Source organism: Mustela erminea, chromosome 7 (assembly GCF_009829155.1).
Source record: "Mustela erminea isolate mMusErm1 chromosome 7, mMusErm1.Pri, whole genome shotgun sequence".
NCBI classification, from domain to species: Eukaryota; Metazoa; Chordata; class Mammalia; order Carnivora; family Mustelidae; genus Mustela; species Mustela erminea.
Genome location: NC_045620.1, coordinates 102672814 through 102697238, shown reverse-complemented (window position 1 = coordinate 102697238; position 24425 = coordinate 102672814). Strand labels below are relative to the sequence as shown.

Sequence of the window (24425 nt, the reverse complement as noted above, 5' to 3'; positions counted from 1 at the left end):
AACATGGGACTCGATCCCGGGACTCCAGGATCATGACCCAAGCTGAAGGCAGTCGCCTAAACAACTGAGCCACCCAGGCACCCATTATTCAGGGAATTTGTAAGAACATTATTCAGGGTGGCTCAGGGGGTTAAGCCTCTGCCTTCTGCTCAGGTCATTATCTCAGGGTCCTGGGATGGAGTCTGGCGTTGGGCTCTCTGTTCAGCAGGAAGCCTGCTCCCACCCTCCTTCTGCCTGCTTCTCTGCCTACTTGTGATCTCTGTCAAATAAATAAAATCTTAAAAAAAAAAAAAAAAGAACTGCAGGTATCCACCCCATTTCCAGAGATTTGCATGTGAAGGTGGCCAGAAGTGTGCATTTTTGAGACCCAAAGACCATACTTTGAGAGCCATCACACAGTTTTTGGGCAGATGGACAATCACAGGGACGCCGCACCCCAGTTCCTGCTGGTTACAGAATATGCCAGGCACCAAGCTCAGTTAGGACTGTCAAAGATGGGTCCATAAGACAAGCCACTAGAGTATGCGGAGGAAAGATCAATGTAGGTTTTTATCATTAATTAGTCCTTTATTCCTATTCTTATTTTAGCATATGGTTTGTGTGGCTTATATATACTTTAGTATACATATGTTGGGAGAACAAATTTTTAAAATGTTTTGATCAATAGGAGCCAACCCAAAGTGTTTCAGCCCATTGTGTTAAACAGGGGTTCTTGTCTTCAAGAAGCTTCAAGATGAGGAGGTAATGTCTAATGTGGAAAACCATAAAACAGGGTAGAAGGGAATAAACGTCTTAGGAAAGCTACTGTTGATGATTTTGCCAGAATCAGGAGCCCTTATGTCCATCCAGGCTGATGAGGGACAACTCCACGGTCAACAATTTGCAGGAACCACGACTCATCAAAGGACTGTCCCAGAGGCAGGGTGGAAGGCACGGAGAGGGGAGTGGGGGAGTCATAGTCTCAGAGGAACGGACAGTATGACTTCTCTGGGACAGCGTAGTTATGGAGGTACCCATGGAAATGGAGGCACTCTGACTTTATTTAGTGGTGCTGTGACACCCGCCCTGTGTTCACAGAATAGGGGACCCTGATACAAGAGCAACAGAGCAACTTGACTCAAGTCAAATCCAGCCCGGCTATTCCGGAGCACTCAGGAATGAGCCCTCTGCTGCCAGCTCAGGCCCTCAATGGTGCTCCGAAGCATCAGCGTCCAGTCGTCACCCTTCCGCATCGGGGTGCAGCGCGTCTCCTTGAACTCCAGGGCCCAGATCTCCGCGGGGGTCTCAGGGGTCAGCCCGGCAGCCAGGACAGCTTCTGGGAACTTGACTGCAGAGGCGGGGGCCAGACAGCACCGGGGAAGGCTGTGCGGTGGGGCAGGTGGGAACAGGAGGGCAGGCCAGAGACCAGACAGACAGATGAGGGAAGGAGAGGTGAGGAGGGAAGAGGAGAAGGAACAGGGGACGTAGGGATAGGGTGGTGCACAAAGAAAGGAAGAGAGAGAAAGAGGCAGATGTTGGGTACCTTGAACTCATCTTTGCAGACACTGCCAGGGAAACTGCTCCTCTTTGTGGGAGACCCAGCTCAACCACCACCTCTCTGTGGCTGCCCCCCAGAGGGCTGTCACACACCCTCCTCTGGGACCACAGTTCTCAGAGCACAGATCCTGCTCGTGAAAGCCATTTGTGCAGATTCCTGCTTCCCCTGCTTGGGGAAGAGGAGGGCCCCCCGAAAGCCAGAGTACCCCAGTGACCCAAGCACCCATGGCCCATACCTGGGCTGCTGCCGGTCAGTCTGCTGGTAATGGTAACTCACAGCCACAGCCGAGTGAGGGCACAGCAGGTACTGGTTCTCTTCCCAACATCGACTCATGGTCCAGGTGATGGCTTCATCTGACACGGACTCAGACGTCATGGCCTCTGAAAGCTGACAGGTCCCAGGGTCAGAGGGGTGGGAATCAGAGTCTAGGAGGTACCCGGGAAAGCGAGCCAAAACGCACTACATAACACAGGCAGCCAACACCAGACACTCAGAAGGAATCTCCAGACTAAGTTGCTCAACTTCAGCTCAGAAAAAAATCTGGTTCCCGTGTTTCCCAGTTTTAAGTTGCTTCCCTCAGCTTGGGGGAAGGATCCTTTGAGTTTCAGGTCCATAAATTTAGTTCAGATTAGCTTATGAATTAGCAAGTTTGTATATAGTCTTGTTCAACAAACGGACAAAACACAGAAGGTTAAGGGCATTCAAACATTCCTGGTGCCCTGTCGTTGGTACAAACCCTTCCAGTGGGTGCAATGAGCTCCTACCCAGTGGAGCTCACCCAGTGAGCTCCCACTCAGCCCAGGTCACGCCTCCTCCAGGAAGCCTCCCTGCAACCAGCAGATAGAGGAAGACTCCCTTCCCAAGGCCCCTTCAGTGGGGAGGGTTGATCGGATCATTCTCTGAAAATTTATTGTGTGCTATCGATGTGCCCATCACCCCGCCGATATATGCGTACAGCAGAGACCACAAGTGCCATAAATCCTTTGTACAGCTACCTGTCCCATTAGGGTTTCCGCTGGAGAGAGAATGTGTTTTCTCTATCTTTGTTTATCTCTAGTACGTAGCATGGTTCCTGGTTACAGGAGACATGTGGAAGGAAGGAAGGAAGGAAAGAACGAACGAGTGAGTGACAGCTGTTCCAGCAGATGCACAGTCTTGTACAGCCAGGGAGAGAATGACGCAGGGTGGGATCTGGTGACTATGCTCCTGGAGCACCTCATTTACATGAGGAGAATGAACCATTAACCGAGTAAGTTGATCTTTGTGTTATGGTCTGAATGTTTGTGTCCCCCCACCCCACCCAAATTCATATGTGAAAAACTGAATCCCAGTGTGATGGTATCAGAAGGTGGGACTGGGAAGGTCATTGGTGGTGGGGGGTGCCCTCGTGAATGGACTTAGTGTCTTTATAAGAAGAGGCTGGAGAGCTAGCTGCATGCCTTTCCACCATGTGAGGCGATGACAGCACATTGACTGTCCGCCGTTGCCATGGACGTTGTTCCCACCAGAATGCAACCATGCTGGCACCCTGATCCCAGACTTCTGGCATCTGGAACTGTGAGTGATAGATGCCTATTGGTTATAGCCAACTCAGTCTCTACTTCGTTATAGCAGCGCCAACGAAGACAGAGTGCGTGTCACAGGAAACATCCAAATTCCACTCCGGTGTGCATGGGTGGCTAAGGCCAGAGAACTATATCCAGTTCTGGAAACAACCTTTAAGACAGTCATTGGCTAGGTGAAATTAGGTCACATAAGGGACAGCTAAAGGAACAGGGAAGACTCAGGGGAGAAATGGAAATTCTCTTCAAATATGGGAATCACACGGCTCCCCCGTGCAGAGTTCAGTTGAAAGGAGGCGATCCCAGCTCAACATACAGAACTTCGTAACGATGAGAGCTGGTGTGAGGTCTGAGGTCCTGGTCCCTGGACATAGAGTCTGGACGACTTGGTGGGACGTGGTAGAGAAAATTAAAGGCAATGTCAACATACAATATCCTTTTTCTTAAGGCAAAATAAGTAGATCATCAGCAGGTTGCATTAAAATAAAATCAACGAGGGCACCTGGGTGGCTCAGTCAGTTAAGGGTCCAACTCTTTGAGTTCGGCTCATGTCATGATCTCAGGGTCATGACGTGCTGAGTATGGAGACTGCGTAAGATTCTTTCTCTCCTTCTGCCTTTGTTTTCCCCCAGCCCCCGTCCACTCGCACGCACACTCTGTCTCTCAAAAATAAAATAAATAAATAAATAAATAAATAAAATAAATAAAATAAAATAAGATAAAAGCAACCCTTCCCAACTAGATTCCTATCACTCTGAAGAAATAACATTTCTCCTTTTCCTTTTAAAAAGACAGCTCAAGAGGCTAATGTTGCCAATTGTTGCTGCTGCTGAAAATCAACAACAATAAATAGAAATAATAACAGCTAATGTACCAAGCCCTGTATTTCCAGGCAGTATACAAAGTGCTTCATGGGCATTACTTGACTTCAGTCTTCAACAGTGGTAGGCATTCTCGTAAGCCCCACTTTACGTATGAGGAAACTGAGGCACAGAATTTAAGAAACGGGCCCTGTCTCTAAACCAATGCTCTCTACTGTGTCTCCTCATTAATAAATTAATCCATGGAAAGTGACTGCAGAGGTGCCCGCCTCATTGCAGGTGCTCAAGAAACAGGTCCCCTCTTCCCTTAACCAGATCTCCAAACCCAAGTTGGGTTTCACGGCTGCACCCTTTGCTTTCTCTGTGATGTGTGGGTGGTGACTGACCTTGTCATGCAGTTCCTTGGGTAGACTCGTGCTTTGGGTCCTTTCAAACTGCTCCATGAGGGCTCTCGTCCTCTGGCTGTCAGAGCCCGACAGCAGCCAGAAGATCCTCTCCATGTTGTAGGGTACCTGAGCAGGAAGGCAGGGTGCCAGGACCCCACGGACCTCAGCCCTTGTCCATCCCACCACCCCACCATCCTGGGTCAAGCGCACACTTTCCCACAGGTCCTACCTGAATGTCCATGGCTGAAGCCAAGGTCAGTTCGACGGCCTTGGACAGAGAGAAGTCTCCCCGCTGCACGGTCCTGTGGATGATGTCATTGCGGTTCACAGCCACAACCAGGCGGATGGGCAGGCCCATCTTCTGAGCAAGGCACCCAGCTTAAGACGGGAGAGGAGAGGACCAAAGCTTTCTCAGACATGACGTCCGAAATACAAGAAATAAAAGGAAATTTATATAAATTGGATTTCATCAAAATTAAGAAACTTTCGTGCTCTTTGAAGACTTTTTGTGCTTCAAAGGACACGATCAAGAAAAAGGAAAGGCAGCTCACAGAATGGGAAAGAATATTTGCAAATCCTCTATCTGATAAAGGACTGGCATAAAAAATATGTAAATAACTCTTACAGCTCAACAATAAAAACACAAATATCCCAATTTAAAAATGGGCAAAAGACTGAGACCAACATTTCTCCTGAAGATATACACATGGCCAGTGAGAACATAAAAGACACTCAACATCAGGGAACTAGAAACCGAAGTCAGAGAGACATACCATTGCATGTCCATTCGGATGGCTAGAGTCAAAGCTTTGGTGGGGCTATGGAGAAATTAATACCCTCACATGTTGCGTTGGGTTGGGAATATCAAATGATGGGAATACAAAATGGTGCAGCTGCTTTGGAAATGTCTGACCGTTCCTCAAAAAGTTATGACTTTTTTTTCTATGACCCAGAACTTCTACTCCTAGGTATACATACTCAAAAGAAATGAAAATACAGGTCCACATGAAAACTTAAGACACCAACGTTTACAGCAGCATTGTTTATAATAGTTATGATACTGAAGCAATCCCAATGTCCAATAATGATAAATGGATAAACAGAGGTGGTGTTTACATACAATGGAGTATTATTCAGCCACAGAAAGGAACCAAGTACTGATTACAATGTCAATGAAACTTGAAAACAGTAAGTGAAAGAAGCTAAAAAAAAGGTCATTTATTGTATGATTCAATTTCTATAAAATGTCCAGAATAGCCAAATTGATAGAGACAAAATAGATCAGTGGTTGCCTAGAGCTGGGGATATGCGGGGAAATGCGGACTCACTGTTAGAGGGAACACGGTTTCTTTCCAACATGATGGAAATGTTCTGAAACTGACTGTGGGGACGGTTGCACAAATCTGACATATACTAAAAACTATTCAGTTGTACACTTTAAACAGGTGAATTGTATAGTATGTGTATATATATGTATGCATAAAGTTATGAGTTATACTATATAACAATAAAGCTCACACACACACACACACACACACACACACACACAGGAAAGAAGAGGAGATGCTACCGTCCCGATACTCTTCTCCACCCCCATATGTCTCCCCACCTCTCTTCCTCTTCCTCTCTCTCTCTCACATACATACACACCAGGCACACCTGCTCGCTATCCCTTGCAGAAGAGAAAATGAAGGTTCTGGGAAGTTGAAATGACCCACCCCAAGCCTGCTGGATGGCACACACGCTAGTCCCCGACTCAGCCTCCTAGCAGCGGCCCTTTTGGACACCCTGTTCCTCCAGCGCCCTCCCTCGGCCCACCCAACCAGCAGCTCCTGTTTGCATGGAACAAACAAAGCATTCCTCACCCTGGGAGAGGGAGAGTCCGTAAAGGTAGTCATTTAGGAAGGTTTTACCTACTTCCATGAATGGTTCCTCTCTGGTGGGTCGTTAAGAGGAGTTGGGGATCACCACCCCACCCCAACGTCACTCTGCCTTTTGCAAAAAAGCACTTTCACATTCTTATTTTCCACTTGATCCGCCTGTAAACATCACGCTTTCTGTATATGGCGGAGGAGAAAGGGATGCTCACCAGGGCCCAGGGGCTTAAATTTCCACAGCCAGTTCCTGATGGAGCAGAGAGGGTCGGGAGCGCTCTCTGCAAACATCTGTTTTGTGCCAGCCACTGTGGTGGGCCCTGGGATGCGTGCAGGTGGCACCATCCACGGGAGGCTGATGCGAATGGGGAGCTCAGTGCGCTTCCCCACCGTGGGTGGTGAAGACGGTCCCAACCCCATGGAAGTGCAGGAAGTCAGGAAGCCCCCGGACCACTAAGCTGCTTCTGCAGCCTCACTGAAGCCCTCCTTGGAGCCCATCAGAAGCAATGCCGCCTACAGAACCATCCGAAATGGTCACTGCTGAGGAGGCAGCCTCGGAAGCTCACAAGGGGACGCAGACTCTGGAGGAGTGGTCATCCTGGCTGTGTCCCCAACCGGAGTGTAAGCAGGGACCAGCTGGCTAACTTCCCTGTGCCTCCACTTCCTCTTCATTAAGTGGAGACAGCAGTACCGTCCTCACAGATGCGTGTGAGCATTAAGTAAGTTGATCTGTGAAAAGCACGTGGAGGGGCGCCTGATGCATAGGAAGTGCTGGAGACATGCTTATTCTTATTCTAGAAGGTGGTTTCATGGCCACGCAAAGGTACAGCGCAGCGCCCTTGCAAAGTTCATGCCCACATGTGAAGGATCTTACTTGTACTTCACGGGAGCCCTGAGAGATATGATAAGCTATCCAGTATTGCTTTTACAGCTGAGCGGCTGGGTCTAAGGGACTGTCCCCAGGGCCATTCTGCTGGGGCCAGACCTCCTTCCACCTCACGCGGTCTCTGGGTAGGGACTCTGGGGTGGGAACACGTTGTGCTGGCTGCTCTCACAGCAGGCCGCTGGCTGAGGCCGGGAACAAAGTCCGCCTCTCTGGAAGCAGGCCCTGGCAGGCCAGCAGAGCCCCTGAACCTTGACCGCATCTCTCCACACTCTCCTGAGGGGGGTTAGAGCCCGTCCTTCCCTCCTGCAGCGAGCAGCCGAGCTGTCCTCCCCGCGAGTGACAGGGAGGTTTGCTGGGGGCTTCTCCTGCGTGGTTGCCTGTCACCTTCAGAGCGAGGACTCGAACGGTCTCCTCACAGTTGCAGCCGAAGGGCAGCTGGGAGGACGAGGGCTACGGGCATTTTTCTGGAAAGACCATCTCTGCCCAAGGGCCTCCTTACCTGCCAGATTACCGGCAGCCCCTGTTGGCACAACCACCTCCACAGGGGGCAGGGGGTGGGTGTCCAAGGATGACGCGCACTGGAAATAAGCGAAGAAGTGGTGGGCCATTTGCACGAGGACCCGGGACCAGTTGATGGAATTCAGACTCATCAGATTGTGCTTCTTGACAAAAGCCACGTCAGCAAACACAGCCTTGATTGGCTCATCCAGCTCATCGCTGTTGCCCTCCACTGTCAGGAGAGAGAGGGGAGGGGAGCTACCAGGAGCACGGAGAACCCCCAGTCGGCACTTGCCTGCAAGCAGGCCCTCCCGCACTGGGCCCACCCAGCCGGGACCTTCACTCAGCCTTGGTTTCTGCTCTCCTATGTCGTGGCCTAGCTTTCTAGACTTGAAATCAAGCAACGGAAGGAAAGAAACCATGTCTTATTATTCTTGAGGTCATACTTCCAACATTTCTACCATTACATAAAATTAGACATAAACCGTCAACCTTCTGGGATGTTGGGAAAAGGCCTCCTCCTTGGAGTCCATGCCCGCTAGCCCCACTCTCTAGGAACAAGGAGAGATGGTTTCTGAGGCTATGGTGTGGCAAGAGGCCGATCTTTTCTTTACTCCTCGGTCCTTTACCAGGACTTGGGGGTACAGACTATCCGTTCTCATATGATCTGCCCTTCTCTCAGTTAGATCAAAGAGAGGCATTCTGCTCTCTGCTCCCACGTGGTAGGTAAGCTGGCATGGACCTTTCCTCCCTGAGCTGGGTGTGGGCACGGTTTAATTTATGGATGAATTACTGGGTCAATTTACAGGTGAGTTGGCTACTAGTCCAACTTGCCCTCCTTAGTCCAGCCCAACCAGCCACCAAGCCAATATTGATCTCTTATCCGACATCTGGGTCTATTTCTCCACCAAACTTGATCCCAACTTGAAAGACAGGGCTAAGATTTACTGAGGGAAGTGCCAGAGTAAGCCCCAAGGTTGTTACTCATTCTACTTTGCACTGTTTATCGGCAATGAGGCTATGGGGCTAACCCCAGATCCACACACCAGAGGGATGTTTGCTGGGGTTCTAGGAAAAGATTCACTGCTCTTAAGAAGGAGCCCCAGGAAGAGAGACTTAGTTACCTGAAGTAAGCATCATAAGCCATGAGGGAGATGAGCCTTAGGACCGGGAAGGCAGAGCAGGGAATGCAAATAACCTGCGTCTCTGCTGAGGGAGGGCTAAGTCGCTGAACCGACTCTTCAGGAACCCATTCGGGTACTTACATAACTATTCCAGTTATATAAGCTGGAAAATACTCTGTTCGAGCTGGTCAGAGTTAGATTTTCTGTCACTTCCAGCCAAAAATATCCTAAATAATGTATAACTAGCACTTGCTCATTATTCTGTGCTTAAGAAGAACCAAATACAAAATATATCTGGAAATTAATATCTTTAAAAAACCTCAGTGTCCAATTCATGGCAATCCAGGTGGCCCATCCCTACTCCCTGAGCTCCCTGGTCTAAGAGAAAAGACATGTCCACTCTTAGCTCCGGAAAAAACACCCATCCTCCTAGAAACCAGATCAGAAGATTCCAGAAAGGAAAGGAAGGACCAGAACAGGTCTATTTAGGAACAAAACTTAATATATGTAAAGTCCACTGTCTTATTTTCTTGAAGCTCAGAACACGGATAAAACAGAAACGTCCCTTGGTCTCCAGCAAGAAAACATTTATGACATAGGGCACTCATGACCATCCACATTTCTCCTACTATTTTGCAAGTGGGCACTGTTCTCTGCTCCATGGTCAGTAATGGAGCTTACACACAAGTCCTCATGTAAAAGCCCTCCAATACCTAGTATAAGGCAAGAAGGGAGTAGGTGGCAGGACAGATGTATAAAATGTTATTCTCTGCTTCAATTCTAGGCAAAAATAGTCCTAGATCTATAACTAGCAATCGTAGTGCTTAGGGCGTAACAGGGACCCTCGGGAGCCCAGATATCACACATCCAAATTTTGCAATGAGTGCGGGAAAATGCAGCCAAATATGGGCAACGACCAAAGCTAAGGGACATGTAAGATTTTCCAACACCTGCATTAGCTAAACCCAGAACTCTTCACTGGAATGTGTAGGTGCTTATTAAAGAAAAGTGTAGAAGGGGCTTTGGGCTTACTTTTGAACTCATGGACAAAGGATCTTCATGCTACCCCCATGAGTAAGGTCTGTCTGCCCCATGCTTTTGCTCCTTGACGAAATCCATATTCTATGAAAAGCACCCTCTGAGGGGTCATACAAGGAGCCTGGGTGAGGTGTAGGAGGAATGCCTCCTGCCACCAACTGCTCTCCTGCTAAGTGAGTGACCAAGCCGGGCCAGGCCTCCTGGACAGCTTTCCCAGGGCCACAGTGTACAATACCTCACCCAGACCCCCTACTCCTCATACCCCCATCCCTACTTTGGGATTACCTGGGTTCTAGCTAGGTGTGAAAAGTGGAAATAAGCACATACGGCTCCCCTCAAGCTCCCTCTGTCCTTCTCGAGTCTCGATTTCTACAGAACAGATGCCCAGTGGGTACTACTGAGTAGTTTCCCACACCTGCTAACCAAATGCCTGACTGAGTAGTTTCTAGACCATAACGGAGGGCATGAGCTGTTACCATGTAAGGGCACATTCTTTTAAAATTATTATTGAATGTCTTTGTGTCCGCTGAAGTTCAGGGCCCTGGAACAAAACCCAAGTCACTTGGCTCAGGCTATGGGTCTGGCGGCGGCCTGAATATATGGCACCAGTAGGGTGAACCCACACAGAAGTGGCGTTCTTTGGGGTTTGGTGTTCAACCGCCACTTCTTGGGTTATACCGTCAGTAACAGTTTGTGCATTTGTCCCCTCCAATAGCTTCTGAAACTGTGTTGCCAAGAGCTTGCCCAGAGCTAAGCCAAGCTACAATCTCATGACTGATGAAGGAAGCGAGGGGCAGAGAAAAGGCAGGAGGAAGGATGGTCAACTCATCACCTGGCCAGTTGTACTCCAGCCCATCTCCCAAAACAGACGCCCTCAAGGCGGCCACACTTTCCCTGGAGCCTCCATCCCAGCTCTCACCTCCGAACACATGGACGTTCTCCCTCAGCACCGTGGTCATCTGGAGCTCTTGGATCTTCGTGCAGTGACCCTGGGGCAGCAGAACGATGATGTCCACGTTCTTTGCTCCTTGAACACTCTCAATGGCAGCACTTCCTGTGTCCCCAGATGTTCCTGGATAGGAAGAAAAAATAACCCTCCCCTGTACAACAAGGGCAATGGAAAAGGAAAGAAGGAAAGAGGCTATGTCTACTTCAGATACCTGGAGAGCTGGAACCTCGTACTTAATCTGGGGTCCACTTACCTCCTAGAGACTAGGGGACAGAAACTAAGGCCTCTGTGAACTGGGTACCATATAATCTTACATATTTGGGTACTTAAAATATTATTCTGAGAAGGTTCCGTAGCCTCCACCAGACTGACAAAGGGGTCCACGGCACAGAAAGGATGACAAATCCTGCTCTAGAAGAACCAGTCACACATGCTCCTCGAGCCATCCATGCGGAGCACCCTATGGTAGACACTGGCATGTCAGGGTGCCTACGGGGCTCGGCCCTAGTGCCCACGATGCACACCTACAACCACGGTGACGTGCTTCTCCTTCTTCTCCAGAAAGTACTGCAGGAATTGTGCTGTGCAGCCCAGGGCCAAGTCCTTAAATGCGTATGTGACCCCATGCCACAGCTCCAACACGTTCAGCCCGTTCCTCAGTCTGGACAGATGGACCACTTCTCTGTGGCGGAATCTGTGGAAGGCTCGGTTGATCAGATCTGTGCGGGGAGAGAAGTGGAACAGCGGGGGAAGGCCTGAACTCAGCCTCAGGTTCTCCGGTTCTCCCCCCAACCCCACCCTGTCTCTCTATGCTTTGAAGGTCAAGTTTCTTTCTCCTGCTACCCAATGCGAGACCGGAAACGTTTACCCCAAAGGAGACCATAGATGAACAGAATTACTGAATCCTAGGCAAAAGTCTGAAAAGACATGAACCACACTGTTTGTAGACTCCTGAGTGATGTCCCCCAGAGAAGAGAAATAGTCTAAGACTTCCATCTTTCACTTTATAAACGTCATCGTTTGGATGTCTTGTGGGCATGCACGCCAGCTGAGGTTCAATTCAACAACTGTGCAACAAACGGATCCATGTCTCCTCTCTTCTAATGTTTCTTCCTAAAGACCAGACGTTGTTTGTTTTTGCTGCACTAAATTTCACACCTGTGATACCAGAGCCTAGGGCTGGTTTACATATAATCCTGCCCAAGGCAAGTCCATCTTGGGTAGTGCTTCTCAAACATTAACTGACAAGCCAATCACCTGGGACCTTAAAATGCAGATCCTGGTTCAGAAGGTCTGAGGAAGGCAGAGAATTCTAATAAGAGCTTGGGCAATGCCAACAGTGCCATCAGACCACATTCCTGAGTGGTCCTCTTCTTCCAGCCCTGAACTCTCACCACCACATTGTGGATTCGTTCCCATATCTGGCCCATGGACCAGCAGCACTAGTATTATCACTGGCAGTGATATCACTAGCAGCATTATCACCAGCAGTACGAGTATTATTGGTCGGAATGCAGAGTCTCAGGCCCACCCCAGACCTACTGAATCAGAATCTGCATTTTAACAGGATCCCCAGGAAAATCGATGGGCATATTCCAGCTTGAGAGGAGTTGGTCCAGGACACTCTCCAAAGTCCCTTCTGGAATTACCATTCAAGGAAACAGAACAGTCATCTGAGGGTCCACATGCTTTATATACAGGTAGGAAACAGCCCAACATTCAAGCATCTCAGGATGTTGGTGAAGTCTCTAGCCTTAAAGAGGTTTTTGAAAAATAAACTAAAGGAAAACATTCTATGCAAATCACCATGGCATTCATCTCATTGGAGATGGACGGTGGAATGGATAAACTCTCTGGGAATATTGCCATTTCTGGGATTCTAGAATCTGAGGGAAAAAATCTCCAACGTTTGGGAAATAGGACTAGAAACCTCCTAGGGGTTAAGGAATGGATTTGCAGCTCTGGTGGGGCATGGACTGCCAGGGGAATGAGGTGGGAGAAGGGAGGCTGGGGATGCTCACCGTTTAAGACATCTCGTGGAATGAGCTCAGGACCAATGAAGAGGGTGCACAGCTCCTTTACCAGACTGGGGTAGGAGAGCGAACTCCACTGACGCAGGGTCTCTATGCCCAACTGTGGGAGCTCCTCGGGCATGAAGAGACCGCCATCGGGAGCATAGCCAGAGAAGAGGGCCCCCTCAAAGTCGACCCGTGGGGCCATCCCCCTAGTGCTGACGTACCACATGATCCTGGTGGCCTGCAGAGGGAACAGTCCCAAAGGCACCTGATCTCCAAGCTCAGTACCCCACAGGAAAAAGCTGAAGTGTACACGCACCCTCAGCTAGCCCTTGGACCACCACTCATGGGGGTAAGCCTCCCAGTCTGAGAGACTGGAGCCCTGTCGAGTCTCAAGCCAGCTTCCTCTGGGACAGTCCAAATCATGACCTCTCCAGTGAAAATGAGGCCAATTCACTGACTTTGGGAGAGGAGTTGCCAAGTCATGTAAGGAAAGGAGAAAGTTTGGTCCTCACTGTGGAGGAATAAGGGAACTGGGAAAAGATCATAGCAATAAGGCAAGCGCCATTTTGATAGCCCTCTTGATAAAGAGAGGACCACCACAGCTGGTCAGGCACCCTTTTGAGAGATAAGTGGGTCCACTTCTGTTAAAAAAGTAACCACTTTTGATGGTTATACAGCAATGTTGCCTATAACCTAGTGGTTCCTCACTCTGGTTGTTTGTTAGAATTAACTTGGGAGCTTTTTTCTTTTTTTTTTTTTTTTTAAGATTTTATTTATTTGACAGACAGAGATCACAAGTAGGCAGAGGCAGGCAGAGAGAGAGGGAAGCAGGCTCCCTGCTGAGTAGAGAGCCTGATGCAGGACTCCATCCCAGGACCCCGGGACCATTACCTGAGCCGAAGGCAGGTACTTTAACTCACTGAGCCACCCAGGCGCCCCAACTTGGGAGCTTTAAAGAAAGTATTCCTATCTGGGACCCTCCCTGGATCAATGAGATTAAAACCTCTATGTGAGAGGCTCCATGGGTGATGTTACTGTGCAGTGAGGGTTAAGAAGACAGTAACCAACTTGTCCCACTCTGCTCGGGACCTTCCCAGTTTTAGAACTGAAAGCAGCATGTCCCAAGAAAACCCATCAATGCCAAACAAACTAGAATGGTTTGGTCATGCTAGTTGAGAACCAGTGCCCTTCCTCTAGGCCTAATCCTAGAATCGTTAGAAGCGCAGGCAAGCTACCCTTAAGACAGTCTAGCCAAGGCTAACTGGTCCTGTGTGGGCTTAGGACTCTGGGGTTATGGGAAGCGGAACGTCCAAGGGCGCCCAAGGCCTAACTCTGGTCCCAGTGCCCCCTCAGTTAGGGTCTCAGGAGCCAGGTGCCAGGTCCAGGAGCTGAGCTTACGCTCTGAATACCTTTCTCTGGCCGCTGGAGGTGATTCCAGGAGCTCTGGTTTTAAAGCCCCAAGGCCAGGAAACATTTCAGGAAGGGCTAGCAGGTAAAGAAATTTTCTGACAAAAAGTGGGGCAGGGCAGGAGGGCCTGAGGGCCTGGAGCTGAGGGCCTGAGCAACTGGCCACTGATAGCACACAGACCCCGTCGGGGGCGGAGGCCCCCCCGCGGTCTCAGGTAGGCCCCGGCTTAAGGTCCCCGGGCACCAGTCCTCCGGCTAACCAGGCCCTGGGTCAGGGAAGGAGGTTTTGATAAGGCCCACAGGATAAGGCACGCTCCCGGCCTCTGAAAACACGCTGGACTTCTCAGTTTCGGGCTCCGGATACTGCAGAAACCCTACAGACCGCGCAAAGCCTCGGAAACCCTGGACCCGCCCTGGTTCCTCCGAGCGCCGGCAGAACGCAGCCGCTAAGAGGTTACGAAGGGGCGGGGAGGCGGACAAGCCGCGCGGTAAAGTCAACCGCGAGTTCAAGAGCGCAGATTAGCCGCCACCGAGGACCGCCCCCCGCCCCCCACCGCGATCACCAGAAGCCGACGGGGGCAGGGGCCCCGCCGCCGGCCTGTGTGCGGGGAGTTTGGCCGCGGAGACGCAGGCTCCGTGGGGCTCCTCCCCTCCCCTCCCCTCCCCTCCCCTCCCCTGCCTTCCCCTCCTCCAAGCCCGGGGATCGGCCGCCCGGGGCGCGAGGAGCCGGAAGGGCTGCCCGGGCCGGGGGTTGGGGGGGCGATTACCGGGTCCGCGGCACGGGCGGCTGCGGGGGGCGGCCCCGGAGGCGGCTGGCTGGGCCCAGGCGGGGCGGAGCGCGCTGGCCTCGGCGGCGGGGTCGGGCTTCCGCCGGGAGAGGGACAAGGACCGCGGGGCGGTGAGGCTGAGCGCGGGAGGCGGCGGCGCGGGAAGAGGTGCCAGCGGGAGCGCAGCCCTTCACCCCTCACTCGGCACGGGTGTGTGTGTTTTAAGTTGGCACGTGTTTAAGGCACCTCGCTAATCACTGACTTTGGGTCTCTTCACCTTCACCGCCGCCCTGGAACCTTTTTTTTCCGATTAGAAAACAGGACAAGATGGAAGAACCCCTTCTTTGGGCTTCATGCTTCTCACCTGTAAAATCAGACTTCTGGATGAACTCTTTGTTCCTCAGACCCTAGGGCTGGTACATCCTGATTTCGGAATCCGCGGGGATACCCGGCATTGTTTAAGCCCTGACAGGCATTGTTTAAGCCCTGACAGTTCTTCGTAGGAAAACACTTCTTAACGAAGTACAGATCTATTCTAGAGGAAAAATCCTCCCCACTTTATTTATTTATTTATTTATTTATTTTTAAAGAAGCAAGACACTTGGGTGGGGGGTGCCTGGGTGGCTCAATTGATTCAGAAGCAAGACACTTGGGAAAAACGTCCTCTGGACACGGCAAATGCCTCTGGATTCACATTCATCCTCCTGGGTCCCAACTCCCTTAGGAGGCAAAATTTGAGAGGCTAAACTGGTGTCAGCTAAGGTTTGGTTCCTGCCTCTCTACTGGGCCTGGTCCCCGTAGTGGACACAACTGGGACTCATGGGGGCAGAAGACGCAGATGACTGCCCTCTCTTCCTCCCGTTTATGACATTCTCCTAAACCTGTGGTCTCTGCTTATTCAAGTCACCTCTCTCCAGACCTCAGCCCGCATGTGCTCATTGGACAGAGGCACCCAAGCCCACATACATGCTACTGACTAACTCCAGTCTGGATGGCCCTCAGATTCCAGAAAGAGAGTCTGACTGTTCAGCTGATGGACTTTTGTCGTGGAGTTCACCCAGAAGCCAGGGAGCCATTCTTAGGGGTCCAGGCCAGGCAGGACCTCCCAAAGGGTATCTGTTCCTTGTATCAGGTAAACTTTATCACTCAAAGGCCAGGGAGGCTAAGGCACCTGGAAAAAATGCCCTAAGACGCAGCCATATATGCTCCAATGCTCATCACCAACCAGGATGGAGTCTCAAAAACCCTGGGAGGCCAAAAGTACCTTCCACAGAGCTCTCCCTTCAGGCCTCTCGCCAGACTTACAGAGGTCTCAGGAGTTCATTATTCTGTAAGCAGAAGGGAAGGCCAGAAGTTTTTGTAAACCGTCTGACTCCCTCAGAAAGGAGAGGAGCAAAAGGCTTGGGGAAAGAAGAGGTTTAATGTACTAGGAATCCCTGCCCAGGACATTCAGAACAACACGGCTCTGGAAAAGAAAAACTTCTGCATGGCCTACGAGAAGGAGGATAGAATTCGGAGTGCCGAACAGGATAGCAACAATGTGGAATTCCCTGAGACTTTTACACAGGACCGACGTTGAGTTTTTATAAGATTAAAAATTGCTTTTATGTACTTATTTTGCTTTTTGACCTTACGGATTAGAGTGCTTAGCTGTCTGTGGCTTTGAAGCCAACACGCTTCAAAGCAGAGCCCCAGGGCCCCTTGAGGTGCTATTTTCTTCCATGTGTCCCTAGAGAGCCAGCTGAGAGAGGCTTCTACAAAACGTTGCACACAGACGGTTTACTATGGTCTCCCTGCGGTGGGCTGTAGGAGCTAGGGGCCAGAGCCCTCTTTAAATGTTAAAGAGCACAGAGGAGCCAGGCTACCAGAGGAGCACATGACCTGCCGGAAGCCCGCCAGCCATTTGTGCAGACCACAGGCCAGCACTCAGACTTTTTCTGGAGTTCTGGTGGGGCAAGGGCAGCAAGGCAAAGGGAAGAAAAGAGGGCGTTCAGAGACGGGACGCACCTGGTCTCTCAGAGCATTTTGACTTCCTAAACTGATAATCCATTGTTATACTTCATGTGTCTGGTGGTTGAGGAGATGGGGTGGTTAGTATTTATGCTCACATACTCTCAGTTACCTTCATTACTCCAAGTTCCTGACTCTGGAACAAGGGGTTCAAATAAATAGTCTCAAATTATCAAGAAAAAACTTGACTAGTATCATCCCAACTATTTTTTTTTCCCCCCAGAAACAGACAAGTGGATCCTAAAATTTACATGGAAATGCAAGGGACTCAGAATAACCAAAACAATCTTGACAAGAAATGACAAAGTGGAAGACTTACACTCCCTGAGATTAAAATCTAGCTCAAGGCTGTAATAGTCACGACAGTGTAGAACTGACATCAGAATAGACATACAGATCCATGGAAGAGAATTGATAGTCTAGAAAGAAACCCATGCACGTACTGTCAACTGATTTTTACAAAGGTACCAAGACTCTTCCATGGAGAAAGAAGAGACCCGAAGCAAATGATGATGAGATAATTAGGAATCTACATGCAAATGAGTGACTTAGGACCCCTACCTCATACCATATGCAAAATTTTTCAAAATGGACAAAGATGTAAGTGTAAGAACTAAAAAAAATAAAACTCTTAGAAGAAAACAATGGAAATCTTCATGACCTTGGATTAGGCAATGGTTTCTTAGACATGGCCCCCCAATCAAATGCAACGAAAGAAAAAAAGAGAGAAACTGGGCTTCATAAAAAAATTAAAGCTTTGGGGCACTTGGGTGGCTCAGTCGGTTAAGTGTCTGCCCTCGGCTCAGGTCATGACCCCAGGGTCCTGGGACTGAGCTGTGCATCGGGCTCCCTGCTCAGCAGGAAGCCTGTTTCTCCCTCTCCCACCCTCCCCCTGCTTATGTTCCCTCTCTCACCGTGTCTCTCTCTCTCTGTGTCAAATAAATAAATAAATAAAAATCTTTAAAAAAAAATTAAAGCTTTTGTGCATCAGGGGAAACTATTAAACAAGTGAAAAGACAATCTATAGAATAAGAGAACATTGGGGTACCTGGGTGGCTAAGCATCTAACTCTTGGTTTTGGCTCAGGTCTTGACCTCAGGGTTGTGGGATCGAGGCCCACATGGGCTCTGCGTGGACTTTGCTTGAGATTCCTTCCCTCCTCCTCTCCCTCCCTCTCTGCTTCTCCCCCTGCTCATGCTGCATGCATATTCTCTCTCTTTCTCTCTAACATAAGTAAATAAATAAATAAATAAATAAATCCTTTAAAAAAAAAAAAAGAATAGAACAGACTTGTAAATCATAAATCTGATTAGAGTCAAGTATCCAGAACATGTAAGAACTTCCTACCACTCAATAATAAAAAAAATAACATAATTTAAAAATGGGCAAAGGATTAAAGAGACATCTCTTCACAGAAGAGCTATGAATGGCCAGCAAGCCCATATAAAGATGCTCAACATCATCAGTCATTAGGGAAAGGCACATCAAAATCTGTATGAGATACCACGGCATGGCTACGAGGATGGCTTGCATCAGAAAGATTGTGCTGGTGGAGGTGTGGAATATTTGGAACCTTCATACACGTACCGAGACCTGTTGCTGGGGGGAAGGTAAACTGGAGCAGCCGCTTTGGAAAACAATTTGGCCCTTCCTAGGAATGTTAAAGAGTTTCCAGATGACCCAGAATGTGCACTCCTTGGGGCATGCCCAAGAGGATTAAAAACATCTTCCTACAAAATCCTGAACATGGATGTACATAGCAGCCTTATTAATAACAGCCCCCAAACAGGAACAACCCAGAAGTTCACCAACAAATGAATGGATAAACAAAATGTGGTACATCCTTGAGGTGGAATGTTACTTGGCCATAAAAGAAATACTATAGTGTGGATGAACATACTATGGCATGGATGAAACTTGGAAACATTCTGCTAAGTGAAAGAAGCCAGACATAAAACTCCACATCTTGTGTGGTTCTCTTTATATGAAATGTCCAGAACAGGCAAATCCTCAGAGACAGAAAGGAGATGAGTGGCTGTAAGGAGTTGTGTGAGAGGAAAATAAGGAATGACTCTGCAGAAGAGGACCGAGTTTCTTTAGGGGATGATTTGCTTGTTCTGGAATTAGTGGGGATGGTTGCGCGGATTTGTAATATACTAAAAATACTGAATTCTACACTTGAGAGGGTGAAATTAATACTCTGTGAATAACATTAAAAAGTTGCAAAAAAAACCACAACACACACACACACACACACACACACACACACACACACATAAAAACTGATTGGCTAGGAATCGAGGCGCATTAACCAAAACAGCTGTCCAGAGAGAAAAACTCCGACGGCCAGAAGGGACAGACTGACTCCTGAGAAGCGGCCTGTTGCTCCCAATTAGAGTACAAAACAAGAGGAGAGTGGTGCTGATTCAGATGTGATCTAATTAATCAGTAAACTGCTTTAGAAATCATTTCAGGAAAGAACAACTAAGACTTTTTCAATGCTAGAAGTTCCTTCTATGTATTCATTATGCATTCTTTGCTACTGTTCTAAATAAATTTCTTCCATTGCTGAATTTGTTTGGAAGAGCAGTCAATGGTGCATAACTGAGGCAGGTCAGAGATGCCTGTTAACAGCCTGATAATCTGGTTTTACTCCCCAGGTTTTGAGAAACCTGCAGAATCCACTGGGAAAGAGTACACACAGTTCCCTAGCTGCTGTGCCTTTAGGTGCTGCTCTCCGGCCATCAGAGCTGAGTGGGTATCCACAACAGATGTCTGTCCTAAGGGCTGGATTTTGATTTCTCATGGATGTGTGTCTTCTTCCTTCTCCTGGCCCGTGCTAAGCATTTCACGCTCTGCACGCATGAAAGCATCTATGCCAAGTTCAAAGGTACTTTTGCTCAGGCAAATAGGAAATCCTGCCTACCCAATTATCTCCACTGAAGCAGAATTAAGTAAAAGCCTAGACTCATGTTCCCTTATCTCAAGATCATTGTCCAGACTGACCCTGTGTGCTCTGCCTATTTCCGTAGAATGGTAATAACTGTAAACGGCCTGTACAGTTCCACGGTCGTGGGTATTGTTGGCTGTCAGGATGTGAGGTCCTGTGCCAGTTTTCTGTGGACTTGGATACATCACGTCACTGCAGCAGGCTCCTGCTTTGTTCCGGGAGGGGACTTGGCTCCACGCTGCCCGGCGCGTGCAGGACCTGCCCTTTGCTCTTCCACTCTCTTAGCCAGGACTCACGTGCCTAAGACTCTTCACCTATATCAGCTCATAGATTCTCCCAGTCCCCACCACTTCATTCCCCATTTTCAGGGGCTGAGCCTCAGCAAGACCGTAGCCTACCGAAGGGCGTACCATTAGAGAGCCGTGCAGCTGGGACTCCCCCGAGGTCCCCCCATTCCACCTCCCATTTCCTTCTCAACCTGGCATGATTATAAGTTGCTTGGAACTTGGAAACGAGTTTTTCCATTAATGAGAAATGATGAAAACCTGGGAAAGATGGCAGTGTAAGAGCAGGCTTACAAACATCCCAGGACAGACGGCTGTGAGAGGCTTGACCAACCTCCACGCTCATCTTCCCTTCTGATGTGGCAAGATGGGCAGCTAGAAAACTCACATGTGTCCTCAAACTTCTCTGCCTTGAGAAGTGGCCAAGTGACCAAGTTCCGGCCAATGAGTTATAAGATGGAAATCCTGGGAAGGGTTCCAAGAGAGCTTTTGTAAGGAATAGACCCAACTAGCAAGGGCACCTGGAACTTAGATGGGTTGCCTGATGTGAAGTCGGAAACCGTGAAGTGTCTGAGATGTTACCCTGCTTGGAAGCTAATGTTAGCCTGCCACACTTGATGTATATCTACTGATAGGAGATGAGGTTTTCTGGATCAAACAGCTGATCATTCCTGGCAAAAGCAGTTGGAGCAGCATCTTAGACCAGTTCCCTAACCCCCAACCTCCAGGGGAGATCATGGTGAGAACTGGGCTAAACCTGTACATACAGTGGGGTTGGCATCACAGTAGAGGAACCCTGAAATTCGGAGTTTCTTAGGCCATTGGCACATCTGCCCCCTGGATGACTCATTAATCAAGCCTCTGGGCAAGAGGGAAGATATATGGCCAGGTTTATTACCTTAGAATGTAAGAAATGTCTCCAAGATGTAGAAGGAGAGGGCTTTAACTTTCTAAATCTCTCTGGAGGTCCCTATATTTAGGGAGACACTATCTCCAGGTTCCCAGTCCTCTGCTAGTCAAACATACCCTTGGTACAGAAAGCCTGGACCAGGCAAAACTATGAAATGTCCATCGAGAATTTTTCCCCAACACCTCGAGGCTCAGCAGCCACTTTGCACCATAGAGGACGACCCTGGTGGCATCCTTGAGCAGCTGACCCAGACCTGGACTCAACTTGTTTAAACCTTGGTTTCTCAGGGTTTCTAGAAGCTAGAAGCCAAACAGCACCCTAACTGCTAGTATCTTCTATCACAAACTGATAGGATGAAAGAGAAGCCCAAAAAGAGGGGCGTGGGGGGGCAAGTGAGACAAAGAATCATTACAAAACTAGAGTATGGAAAGATGGCCGTTTCATCTTCAGTACAACATGCTGTACACAGACCCTTCATCCACCACCCACCCTTCCCTCTCTCCATGGATGGCCCCTTATGGGCTCAGTTGCCAAAAACCCTCAATAGGAATACTTCATTTTTCCTTTCCCCTTATCCCCCAGATCCAATCCATCAGCAGACTCTAGGCTGTGCCCACAGAATTGACCTCCTTGGTCCACGTGCCACCACCTCCATCTTCTCCCCACCAGCCCACTGGTACCTCTACCCTCCTGACCCACCATCCCCTCTCTTGGCAGCAGGTCCACTCCCAGTGCCCTAGTCATTAAATCCTCAGTAGTTCTTGTCACTATTAGAATTTAATTCTGAGCCCATGTGGCCTGAGAGAATTCTCCAACCTCACCTTGAAATATTCCAACCTTCACCTACTGTGATGACGGGGCAGCACTCAGCTTTCTCCCCTTTAAGAACAAGCCAAGCGTTTTCGTATCTCTAGGCATTGCCATTCCCTCTGACAAAATGCTGTTCCCAGTCTCTTCCACGACTGGCTTTTCTTCACACCTGAGGTATTTGCACTCAAGTCCTCTTCTCCGAGAACCCTCCCTGACCACTCTCCCTTTCCCACTATCCTTACTTTCTTTATAGCACTGACCAGATTCTGAAGTTCTCTTGCTTGTTGCTGTTCAATTTCCTGTCCATCTACCCTTATCTCACTCACCACTGTGTCTAAAGATCCTGGGCCCAGCACCACCCACTGAAGGTCTTAATCAATGTGGGCTGGGGTACATGTGACAGCCACATCTGTTTTCTAGGCGTGAAGAGAGTAGATGGCCTTCGAGCAACCCTTTTAGAGCTCACCCTTCCCCAGCCACCACCATAGGGCCCCATTCCATTGTCTTTTCTTTTTTTATGTTCAATTAGACAACCTCTGATCCATCGTTAGTTTTTGATGTAGCGTTCAACCATTCATCAGTTGCATTGTAACACCCAATGCTCATAACCACACGTGCCCTCCTTAATGCCCAGCACTACTGCATTGTCTTCATGGCACTCCCTGTGTCACATTCTTGAGCTCATTGGCTGTTTTCTCCCCTCTCTATTTTTTTTTTTAAAGATTTTATTTATTTATTTGACAGAGAACACAAGTAGGCAGAGAGGCAGGCAGAGAAAGAGGAGGAAGCAGGCTCCCTGCTGAGCAGAGAGCCCGATGCGGGACTCGATCCCAGGACCCTGAGATCATGACCTGAGCCGAAGGCAGCGGCTTAACCCACTGAGCCACCCAGGCGCCCTCCCCTCTCTATTTTAACGGAAGCTCTCTGAGGACACAGACCTTATGGGGTTGGCTCCGCCCCTCTATCCCCGGCACCGAGACAATTCCTAGCCTCCCTCCATGTGTGCCTACTGAACGAATGAGTACGATGCATAGAAAGCAAAATTGACTTGCTTCAGTTGTCAGCCACCTAAATGTCGCTGGTTACTCACTTAGCAAAGGCCAGCCTGCCAAAGTTGGTTGGAGCCCAATAAGAAATTCCATAGCTGGTGGCCAAGCTAACCATCCCTGGGACACCATGGTCAGCAAGGACAGGGTGAGAACACGTGTTTGGCAGATGAATACATTGAGAACGAGAGAATCTGCATGGACTGGAGTGGTCTTGAATGTAGAAAAGGAACCGGCAGCTAGCTGCGTAATATTCTTCCTCTGGGGGAGCCAACCAATGTTGCAACCAATGTTGCAAATTGCCCTTGTTCAGACACCTGAACCAGCCGTTGCCTGGGGCTTCAATCTGAGCGTAGACCCTATTCTGAGAATACTTACTCTCACCTGTTGAGAGCGTTAGATCCATAGCTTTTACCCTCCAGGACATATAAATATCATCTAGCCCTATGCTTCTTAAGCTTTAACAGCCAAAAGCTTCCCCTGAGGACATTTCTTAAATGTAGATTTTAATTCAGTAGATCTAGGGTATGGTGGAGAGTCTGCATTTTAACAATTTCCCAGTGAGACCAATGTTGCTGGTCTGAGGACCACACTTTGAGTAGCAAGTACCCAGAAAGTTTGTTTAAAATGCAGATTCCTGGGTTCAATCTCCAAACTCCTGCTCCAGAAGATCAGTAGGAGGGGCTCAGGGATTTCTAGTTTTTTGTTTGTTTGTTTGTTTTTGTTTTTTGTTTTTTTTAAACCCAAGTTTTTCTTTTCTTTTCTTTTTTTAAAGATTTTATTTATTTATTTGACAGAGATCACAAGTAGGCAGAGAGGCAGGTGGAGAGAGAGGAGGAAGCAGGCTCCCCACTGAGCAGAGAGCCTGATGTGGGGCTCGATCCCAGGACCCTGGGATCATGACCTGAGCTGACAGCAGAGGCTTTAACTCACTGAGCCACTCAGGCGCCCAGGGATCTCTGTTTTTAACCAGTGGCCTAGGTGATTCTGATTCAACAGGTCTGCTGATACATCTAGAGACGTTTTGTCTTTGACCATGGCCGTAAAAAAAAACTCAAGGGGAGTGAGGCACTAACAGGCTGCCTTGAAGAAAGGTAGCAAATGGCAGCTGGGGAGATAGCAGAAGGGTTTGGGCTGTGGTAGAGAAGGAGCTCTTTGCAGATACCTTCTCATGGGTTGTAAGGAAGAGTGACACAATAGAAAGCTTGTCATGCGATGTTGCAAATCACCCTTGTTCAGACACCTGAAAATGTCTAGCCCAGAAGCTCAGGCACGGGCCACTGAAATCTTAATACAGAGCATGGCATCATTCATGACAATGGGCCTGGGTTCATATTTAGGGAAAAACTGAGCACCCATTCCTTTTCACGGGCAGCGAGAAATAGGCGAGTAACTAGTCTAACTCCATCCACTACACGCTCCCTTTTGCTCTCTCTGCTCTAACCACAATGGCAGCTCCTCCAAGTAACACATAACACCATCTTGCATCTTTACACTGGCTTTTCCCTCTGCCCAGAATGCTCTTTCCAGAGAGGCAGGCAGGTTTCT

General features: G+C 48.9%; 1 protein-coding gene across 4 annotated transcripts; it reads right to left on the bottom strand.

Annotated features, from left to right (window-relative positions):
* Positions 1–291: 291 nt before the first annotated feature.
* Positions 292–15029, bottom strand: THNSL2 (threonine synthase like 2). Of its 4 annotated transcripts, none has more exons than XM_032352716.1 (10): positions 14868–15029; positions 12697–12931; positions 11200–11394; positions 10646–10798; positions 10391–10392; positions 7566–7791; positions 4536–4684; positions 4307–4432; positions 1773–1924; positions 292–1362 (listed from the first exon to the last, which is right to left on the bottom strand). In XM_032352716.1, the coding sequence occupies exons 2-10, from the start codon at positions 12917–12919 to the stop codon at positions 1152–1154; spliced, it is 1437 nt and encodes a 478-aa protein (XP_032208607.1). In that variant the 5' UTR covers positions 12920–12931; positions 14868–15029; the 3' UTR covers positions 292–1151. The 4 variants fall into 4 exon arrangements, 2 of the variants coding, with proteins under 2 accessions (XP_032208607.1, XP_032208605.1); XR_004287899.1 differs by lacking the exon at positions 10391–10392 and adding an exon at positions 1523–1664 and having other exon boundaries at positions 1235–1327; positions 7566–7796; XR_004287898.1 differs by lacking the exon at positions 10391–10392 and adding an exon at positions 1523–1664 and having other exon boundaries at positions 1274–1362; positions 7566–7796.
* Between the last annotated feature and the right edge of the window lie 9396 nt (positions 15030–24425).